Raw genomic sequence first — 10,533 nt, 5'->3', positions numbered from 1 at the left:
CTCGAGTATAAGTCGTCCCCCTGGCCAAACTATGCACACAAAAAAAAACTTGTGCTCTAATAAAGTCGAAGAGGTACGATAGTTCAAAGAGCAAGTGTTATTTGGTGTTATCGGTGACAACTCGGGTTTAAAAAGCCGTAAAAACCTAAAAATTAAGAAGTTTCTCTTTAATGATTCTAGTTCTTTAAAAAAACAGCATCTTCTCAGTGAAAAGATACACGGTTAGTTGGGGGGAGATTTGTAAACCGAAATAAAATATGAGATTTAGACAAAATAAAGCATTCGTTGCATCATCTAAAGTGTTTTCTATGGTTATCTTCTACACATCACTATATAGTTTCAAGGTTAACCTTTAAACAATGCTTATTGTAAATTTATACCGTAAATATAGACAATTTAACTCAAAAACTTACATCAAGATTGGCCTCAGCCTCGCTGGTTTTATTTCTTTATGCAACCTCTCAATGTATAAAGCTAGAAAACTAAACCAGCTGTCAGTCATGTCAGGCACAGAAATGCAGCTGTACTTCATCTGCTTTAAGGCCGGATGGCCGTGAGGTTTATGCCGCTGGAAGAAGACCCGTTCGAAAATCTCTCCGACCTGTCAAGCTGTTAACCGGGTGTTTAGAGTGGCTGAAAGTTTCTTCAGCTGCACAAGCAGTGACACTGTTGAGACAATTGTTTAGGCCACATTTTCTTTAGACGATGAGGTTCAATTTCCCACTTCAAATGTCATTTTTTACTCATTAATTGGATCCTAAGCTTGTAGACTCAACTCAAGAAAGACAACCAATGTTTGACAAATCATTTGCAACCCAAGTTTTCCCAATAGAACTTCAAGAACTTCAACTTCGATGATGAATCTACTAAAACTACCTTTAGTGTCACGAGAAACTAGCACATCTCTAAAGTTAGATCGATTTTGCTGAACTTGAGATTATATAATTTTTACTAAATGATGTGGAACTCGGTTTGAAGTGTAACTAAGTGTGAAAAGCCCCGTCCCAAAGGAAGCCACAAAAAGTTGAGTAATTTGGTGGTGTATGTCTTAATGCAGCAAGCTATTCCCTTTGGTATTTTTAGCCTCATTTCTGCCTTCTCCATCAGGCACACTAGCAAACGCTCGCCTAAGAAGTTTCCCTACAGCTGCCCGTTATGTAGGTCATTTCGGTGATTTATCTATCTTGAAGCACAGAGTGGTGGCAGAGGGGTCAGAGGTCGTTGTCACTGATTTAGTACCTTGTAATCACATATAAATCTCAGCACTTTAAGACTCAATAAGAAGCTGTTTTTCCTCAACTTTCATTACCCTGGATTTTACAGCTTCTTTTCCTGCGATGCCAAGATTTGCTAATCCCTTAGTTTTTTCTGAACTCACTGGTGCGTTTGCCAATGATGTCCCAATGATGCAGACACACCATTTTTATTGTTTTATTCAGAATTTAGCCTTAAAGTTTCAAATTGGTTATTTGCTTTGAAATATTTGGTTTAAAACAAACATAACAAGAGTTATGACGTATAATTGTTACTCACTTTGTAATAAATTCTTCCTAAAGTTTAGTGAAGGTTTGCTTGTTTTTTTTGTGCACACCTAATACTAAAAGGACATAGTTATTGACCCTCCCCCAAAAAATAATGACATAAAAAAAAAACAAAAAAAACGCACATGTTGGGGATATCCAAAAGAAGTTTTAAAACTATTATGGGATGGCCACATGACCTACAGCTTGGTGACAATTTTGTGGCAAACTGTGAATATTGGCGATTTTTTACAATTTTGGACAAAAAAAAATGTTTGAGCAACCAGGTTCCGTCTATAAACACAGAATTGTGTTGACCTTTGACCTCAGTTAGAGGCCACCATCTTAAATTTTCCAATACGGATAGATATTTCCATCTATCACTTCTTAGCTCCTCAAGCAGTATTGGGAAAGTTCCTTGGAAAAAGTTATTTGTCTCAAAGTTTGTATATTTTAAACGTTAGCGTAGCTAGCTAACAGAAGTTGCGCACTCGTGTTAATCGTGCATTTCTTACTGGAATATTGTGAAAATGTATTGCATGAATACTTGTCTCAAGCTGAACAAGACAATATAACATACATTATAAACATATTAGGTTTAAGGGCATGGTTTGCAAAAAAAAACTTTGTCATCAAGGAAATCCAAAAATTTACTTTTGTAGATTTTTCTAAAAATGACATAGACCTGTTCGTCACTCCCAGGAGACCAAAAAATTACATGGTTGCTATGGAGATGAAACCAACAGAAAAGGCACTATTTTGAATAGAAGTGTTTTTCTCGTGAAGTTGTCATGTCAAGCTCTGACTAGAGGGGTCGGGTGAGGGGCGTTCAGCAACCCCCCAGTAGGAGGTGGGTGGGTAGAAAGGGGGCTGCGGGGGTAGGGCATAGAATATCGCTCACAGTTTTAATTTTAACTTTTTACACTTCTTATATTTGTTTGATATCAAATTGTTTTCAGCAAATTGTAGTAGCATAACGGATTTAAGGTTTGCTGACACACTCTTTTTTTGACTCTCGTCTTCAGCTGAACGAGATGATCCGCGCTCCGGTGGAGGGGGATTTCTGGCAGGTTGACCACATCCGGCCGGTGTACAGCGGAGGAGGACAGTGCTCCCTGGATAACCTGCAAACGCTCTGCACGGTCTGCCACAAATCTGTACGTGCACACTGGCGGATGTTCCGAACCAGAGGGCCTCGAGGGGCAAAAGCAATTTGTTTTACGTTTAAGGTGCACGGTAGATGGACGGCGTAAAAAGAAAGTCCCATCGGTCACGTTGAGGATCATACACGGTGGCAGTAATGCGATACACGATCAAACACATTGATCAAAAGTCATGTCAGCCCCCTCAAAGCCATACATTCCCTTTAATAACATGGCATGATGCAGCTGTATGACACATTGATGAATAGGGTTTGTTGGATTTCGTTTTTGGGAGCATTTGTCCTTCTTGAGCTCTTAGACTCAATATTTCATGATTACAGAAGATGCAGTTCACAGAAAATAAAATAAATAAAGCTTTCAATGTGACAAAAAATGTGCTCTTCTTCCACGCCACACAGTGTTTCAGTCAGAGTGGGTGTTAGTTTGGAAGCAATCCTTCCCTGTAGACGAGCATGAACTGGATGTGGAGAACTGGGCCCGCTGATAAGGAGATCCTCTCACTGTCTGTGCTGCCGCTCAGACACTTTAATCTACACATGCTCTATAATTTGATCTCAGTTATAAATGCAGATTTACCGTCCTAAACCGTGTTTCGTATTTTTCTCCGCAGCGGACGGCGCAGCAAGCCAAAGAGCGCAGCCGGATGAGGAAGAGCACTGCTGCGTCCAGGGTTGCGTCAGACATCACCCAGTTCTTCTTCAAGAAATGAGAAGATGAAGGAGTTTTGTAGGTTAGGTACAGATTAGGTATGCTTTATATCATGAAGACATGTAAGATATAGTGTTTTCCAATTCTTAGATGATAAAATAATTCTAAAATTTTGACGAAGGAACTGTTTTAAGAGACACAAGGCCCATACTACTGAAGATACTTAAATCTGAGTTGTTTTTATCTAATTTTTTGTGCTTTTTTCGAAAGATGGTCTCTGCTGATGAAATTGGCCAAACTGGTCATACCAGTTTAGCCACCTTATGCAACATTTAGCAAGTTAGTCTTGGTTGCTCATGTTCGTTTATACCAGTCAAGTTAGCTCATGCTAGCCATGTTACTCTGTGTTAATCAAGTTAACCTTTTCTGGTCACACCAGCTAAGTTTGCTATGATTGCTACATTAGCTTAAACTGGTGCCTTTGTTCACTATGTTAGCTTATGTTAACTACATTTGTTGGTTATGTTATCATACACAAGTAAAGTTAGGCTATGCTCACCACATTAGCTTGAACTAGCCATGGTAACCTGAATTTGTTATTATTTATCAAGTTAGCCTTTGCTGTTCATGTTAGCTTAATCCAGTAAAGTTTGCCTGTGCTACCATATTAGCCAAAACTGGTTATCCTGATCTGGTCGAGTTAGCCTGTGTTTATCAAGTTGGCTCACATTAGCCTATACAAGTTTGCCTGTGATAGGGACATTAGCCTATAACAGTCAAGTCAGCCTATGCTAACTATGTTAGCCTAAATCTGGTCGAATTAGCCTATGCTTATCAAATTAGCCTCGGCCGGTCAAGTTAGTTAATGCCAGTCACGTTTGCTTAATCTGGTCGAGTTAGCCTGTGTTTAATAAATTAGGATTGGTCGGCCAAGTTAGCCAATACCAGTCAAGTTACCCTATGCTAGCCACGTTTGCCTAAACTGGTCAAATTTTCCTGTTTAGCAAACTAGCCTTGGCGGATCAAGTTAGCTAAAGCCAGTCACGTTTGCCTAAAACTGGTCGAGTTAGCCTGTGTTTATAAAATTAGTACTGGCCGGCCAAGTTAGCTAATACCAATCAAGATAGTGTATGCCAGCCACGTTGGCCTAAACTGGTCAAGTTAGCATATGTTTATCAAATTAGCCTTGGCTGGCCAAGTTAGCTAAAACCATTCAGGTTAGACTGTGCTAGATACGTTAGCCTAATCTGGTAAAGTTAGCATATGTTTATTAAATTAGCCTTGGCCAGTCAAGTTAGGCTATGAATTCCCATGTCCCCTAACATCAGCTAACCCACGTTTGCCACTATCCTTCGAGCTAGCTGATGCTATTCAAATTAGCCTGTGCTAATTAAGTAATTTATGCCACTTTATGAAGGTTGACATCAACCAAGCTTCACTTTTGGAAAGAATATTTTTCAACAAATACATTTTTGATATTTGTTGTTGGTGTTGCCCTCAGATGAACCATCCTTTTCATTAGTACATGGTAAATATGTTACAGTAATTGATCATTATTGGCTGACCTATATTAAAGAAAATAGAAGTTTTTTTTTCTCTACCTGTTTTGAAAAATCAGCATCTAAAATAATATCACCGTCATATCATAAATCTGCCTACTTCTATACTACTTCTATACACATATACAAGTTTTTCAGTAGAGTCTATTAGATGAAGTATTTGCTCATATATCACCAGTTTTTAAAAATGATTTTCTATGTTCCCTAACTTCAAGCAACCCTAGCAGTAACGCTCATAATTCATTGTTTTAAGGGGAAACTTCTAAATCAAGTTGTAGATCCGATTAGGGCTTAGTGTCCACCCGAAAGACAGAACTGCCGTTGGCGTCCAGATTTCTTCCCGTCTTCCAGTCGCTCACGTCGCGCTAGTCCTCATTACGGCAAAAAAAAGTGCAGCTGAGGAGGTTTACCTAAAAGAAAATGTAAATGCAGCCAACTCCCTGTCGTCCCCGAACCGTCACCAGCGAGGTGGGTTTGATTTATGACGACCCCCTTTCCTCGCCTCCAGGCTGAAGTGGAGCAGGTTGCTCGGAGAGACGCGGCTATTTAAAGGTTTTGCAAACTTGGTAAAAAGAAGCAGGTGAGATGAATGAAGGGGGCTCTGAGATAAAACCAGGTGTCCTCATTGGTGTTCTCAACATGTGGCGCCTTGTACGTCTTCTTTTTTTTTTTTTTTTGATGGATGCTTGAGAACTCCCCGGTGAAATAAAATGTTCCGTCCCATTGAGCTCTTTTGCTTCTTGAACCACAGTTTGGAATGTAAATACACCGAGATGCTGCCGCTCTCACAGTAGCGCATCATTTCATTGCCTCAAGTCAGGAACATCATTGTCCACATATCTGCGTCCTCTCCAGCTGTGCCTGATGATCTGAGCAGAATGTACCGGCTATGTTTAGAGAGACGGAGAGCCGGTTACTATGGAAACAAGACTTCGGGTTCAGCCATGTCGGGGATATTGAATGTGTTTCTTTTTTTTTCCGTGTGTGTATGTGTGAGGTTACACAATGAGCCAGACATCAGAAGGTCCAATCAATACCAGCAGGCTCCTGTGAAAACGAGGCCTTCGCATTCCTCCACAGCGCAATTCCGCTTCCCCGTTAGGCTCCATCATCGACGCCCCTGTGTCACAATTTGTCCGCCTGTCAGCCGTGTCAAACTCCTAACTCAGCAAATCCCCGCCATCGCCGGGAAAGTTTGAGATTTTCCCTGACAGCTCCAACTTCCCGCAGCCTATCAGCGCGGAGAAGAAGAAGCCACGGCGTCAAACTCTGCGTGAAGGCGTAGGTGTGTGTGTATTTCCCCTACGGCTGCTCCAGGTCTCCACTTAATAAGACCGTCGTTCCTCTCCTGTCCAAACCGACAAGCTTTGAGAGTAATGAACATCTCCCATGCAGGCCTCCGACAACAGCAGGTTTCAGTGTCAGTCCCTGTCAGCAGTCAATGACTCTGATCTGCTGCTTTATTGCACCCAAAAGGTGTGCAGTAGACGAGAAAATCCCGCTGACTTTGTCTTAGTTATAAATAATCGGAGCGTTTGGATGGGAAGTCATAATGATCGGGTCTGCGAGGCCGTTTGCTTTGGAAAACAGCCCAAAGGACAAACACCACCATCCCCCCCCAGCAGGTGCAATAAAAACGGACTCAAACACAGCCGGACGGCCGCCGGGGGTTTGTGTGTTTGACACGCCGATCACCTCCCAGACGTCTTCTCTAAAGCTATCTCCAGAACAAATCCAAACTCCTCCGTCGGGAGACTTCAACACCTTTTGCTCGAGAGAACAGAAACACTTTTTTTTTTTATTTACAGGTTTCATAGCAACAGCACGCGCCGCGCATGTCTGACAGCTAAAATTAACCGCGCAAATATCCAGCGGAAATAAGCACACGCAATTAAATAAAATCACAGAAAACTGACACGGAGAAGAAAGTGAAGAAAATGGGCGAGAAGCTGCAAGGCAATGCTCCTAAACTTTATTTAAAAAGACAATTTAGGTTTTCTTTTAAGAAAAATTGTCGTTTTTCCAGAAATCTCATTTAAATGAATCAAATTAACAAACACACGTGAGAAAAATCTCCCCCCCCCCTGCCTATTGTTGGGTCTTAAAATGAGGCAAATACAAGCTCAGATTAACAACAATGCGCATTACATCTTGCCAATATTTGCTGAACTACAACTAAGCCGCCCTGCTTAGCACCCCCATAATGTTCCTGCAGGAATTAAAAACATGCAGGTGGTGGTAATCCTGTGCAGTTGATTGATCTCCATCAGATGTGAGCTCTGCTGTGAAAGTTCTGTCAGCTTGGGGCTCTGGGACGCTCAGGTGCTACAAGGAAAAAAAAAGAAAAAAAGGCGTCAGCAGCAATCTTCAGGAATCAGCTGGAGCTGTCTGTTGGACGTTGTGAGACGACTTCCAACGACGTGGGAATCCGTCATTCTTTGGCGATAAGAAGACAAAAACCTTCAAGAGGTCTTATAATCTTCTCAGGAGTGACTGTATATGAGAACTGGACTGAGCCACCCCTCCCCTTGTTCCAAACAGGAAGTATCCACCGGCTCCAAGAAGCCAAAAATCCCATAGCCTTCTATTGAGACATAAACCGCTATACTTTAAACATGTTCTGGATTTTTTTTAATGAATACTCAAATCTGATTGGCTGCTGCGTGTGGATTAAAAAGTGATAATCCACAGTGATAATGCACAACTAAGAAATAAATTACGGTCACATAGCCCACATGTTCTGTATTACTGCTCAGGCTTCTTTAAAACAAACTTTTGCTTCTTCATCTGGGCAAAAACAAACATTAAGAGGTGAAATTCTCTCTAAAATGAAAGTTTATTTAACTTATTGTGACGATCAGCATATATACAATTGGAAAAGAACCTGTGTGAGTACCTCAATTTTTGTACAAAATGGACACGTGATATGTTTTTATTTTTTATCTCGAGAAAATATTGCTGTTTAAATTGCATCAGTTTATATGTTCATGTTGTTATTGAACATAAAACCAAGTCATTCTAAAAGGGGTTCACATATTTTCTGTATCTCTTTCGTTTATCGCTGTAGTCGAGGTTGATGTCGGCTCAACGGTGCGTTGTCATGTTACTGTGACAACCAACAATCAAATAATCTGCATTTTGTAATCTAAACTAAAAAAATAACAAGTATAAAGTACTTCAAATGAATATTAAAAAAATATTTATTTGTTTTATACCATGGTTTAACCGGGATAATGCCCGGCGAAGTGTGCATTATCAGAAATTAACACATTTCTCAGAAACGACCATCTATAACGTGTCAATTTCTGATAATGCACACTTTGTCGGGCATTATCCCTTAGATAAACTGACCAATCAGATGCTTCAATAAAAGTTTGTGGACTCACATTCAACCTTTGAAACTTTAGATTGACTGTTTACCCAAGCCCACCTTCTAACAAGCTCACTCCTGATTGGTTAGGGTGGTTTCCATAGAAATGATCACTCAGACCAATCACAGCTTACGATTACTGAGGATTTCTGACTCCAACCATGAAAAAATAGTGACTGAATTGGCTTCATTTGGTTGGAGCTGGAGGTAACTCATTTTTTACGGGTGATGTCACACTCGCTCAGTTACTTTCATGCATGAAACTAAAGATGTTTCATCTACAAAACAACTTTTGTGGCACAACTTGTCTGGGGTCGCCACAACGAATCAGCTTTCACCGATATTCACACTTGGTTTGGCAGAGAGTTATACACCAGAATCGCTTTCTGCCCCGAGCCTGTACTTTATCCTGGCTAGAAACTGGCACAGGAAGACTCAGATTTTAGCCCCCCTGTGGCTACATAGAAGGGGTTTAAAAAAGAAGAATTTACATCTAAATAAAAATGTATTTTTGGATGACATCTTTGTGAAGATGTAACCATGGAAACTTGTTGCTAAAGTGATCAAATATGCCATATAAAAAAATAAAAGCACTTTTGAGGTCTGAATATTCTTGGACTTCTCTTTGTATTGACAAGCGATTGTAAGTCCCAAGGCAAATTTTCTCACCGAAAAACACATAAATAGTGACAAAGCGGGAAATATCGTAACAGCAGTTGTAAACTCTTTCTCAAATTCACTAAAGCAAACGTGAAAAACCAAAGAACGTCTTCTGGCTAGCTTTGGGATAGTGGGATGACAATCTGTTTCTGTTACTTTTTTAATGTCGCCATTTTGGAGACAAATAGGACTTCACTGAACAAAAACGTCTAGGACAAATGTAAATGTAGGACAAGCAAGTTTTGGCATTTATTTGAACGACAGTTATAAAGAGACTGACAAACTTTGTGGTCATGTGACCCAATGGTTTGCTTTGGGCTTATTTGACGATCGTCTCTCAGCTTTAACTTTTTTTTACTATAGAACCTTTGAGTAAATATGCAACACTTTATGTTTGTCATGTGTTGCAAATCAGTGCAAACCCAATCACCTAATTCCCACTGATCTTGTAAACTTTCATAACGTTACAGTATGTCAAAGAGCATGTGTTATTTAGGTGACATTGTTAAAGGGTTAAGGTCACCATCATTTTGACCTTATGTGACATCACTAAGCTACTCCTCTATGGTGTATACTTACCAAAATCATGAAGTTCACAAGGAAATCACCGCCAATACAAATATTTTATAAACTCTACCCACATGAATAAATGATAATATGAATTAGTCATTTTTAAGAAAAGTAAAAGTTTTTTTCTATTTTTTTGGTGGCCGTGGTGCAGTGGTAGAGTGGTTGATTGGAAAATAGAAGGTTCGATTCCCGCCTTGCCTGCCCTTTTTTTCCTTGGTCAAGACAAATTGACCAAGGACACATTGTTGTGGTTATAAGTTGGCGCTAGTGTTCTGTAGTGGAGTCGCCATCAGTGTGTGAATGTACGAGAGGGACTGTGACTGTAAAGTTAATTGGGGCTTCTAAAAAGTAGTAAAGTGCTATATAAGTATACACCATTTACCATTTTACCTGTGTTGATTTCAAAGGGTTTCCGTTTCAGACCAGCCTTGGGAAAAAAAAGGATGTTTCCCCCGTTTTGGAAAATGGTTAGCCTAGGGTTTGGCAGTCGATTGTTGAAAAGAAAAAAAACATGATATGAGGCGTTTCTACCTTCTTTAAGGCCCAATGCGCCTAGTCCCATTTAGTTGTGCTCTAGACGTTTGCCAACCGGACCACCCGGAGCAACACACATGATCAGAGTTTTTCTAAGTCATGATCTTTAAAAAAATGTTTGTGAAATATTGTCTGGTGCTGTCTTGGAAAATGTCTGGATAAGTATTGTATCATGACAATGTGTCAGGATATGTATCGTATCGCCGGACTCTTAGTTTTCAACTCAAGTACATTTGTCATACAATCACAGAAATGGGAAAAACAGCATTCGGCCAAATCTGAATCGCTTCCCCATAACTCTGACTCCTCCCTTTTGCTATTGGCGTTGGGGCATTTTTCTGAAAATTTTGGTTTAGGGATGGCTTTCTCTCTGTTGGTAGGGTGATCTTAGTGGTGCTTGAGAAAAATGCAGTTAGTCCATTTTTGCATGACATTTTAAAGTTATAAAACGAAATGTTATGACTATAACTTCTGTTCCCTGAAGGAGAGGAACGAGGTACAACACATGT

At 40.2% G+C, this 10,533-nt stretch overlaps 1 protein-coding gene across 2 annotated transcripts in view; it reads left to right on the top strand.

Annotated features, from left to right (window-relative positions):
• The window catches only part of zranb3 (zinc finger, RAN-binding domain containing 3), a 162,254-nt gene extending 152,115 nt beyond the window's left edge, over positions 1 to 10,139 (top strand). For both annotated transcript variants that reach the window (XM_024294520.2, XM_024294518.2), the window contains exons 21-22: positions 2,546 to 2,677; positions 3,294 to 10,139. In XM_024294520.2, the coding sequence (XP_024150288.1) occupies positions 2,546 to 2,677; positions 3,294 to 3,392 (231 nt within the window). In that variant the 3' untranslated portion in view covers positions 3,393 to 10,139. The remainder of the gene's footprint in view (positions 1 to 2,545; positions 2,678 to 3,293) is intronic.
• Positions 10,140 to 10,533: the final 394 nt, after the last annotated feature.

Source organism: Oryzias melastigma, linkage group LG2 (assembly GCF_002922805.2).
Source record: "Oryzias melastigma strain HK-1 linkage group LG2, ASM292280v2, whole genome shotgun sequence".
NCBI lineage: Eukaryota > Metazoa > Chordata > Actinopteri > Beloniformes > Adrianichthyidae > Oryzias > Oryzias melastigma.
This window is presented reverse-complemented; position numbering and strand designations above follow the sequence as displayed.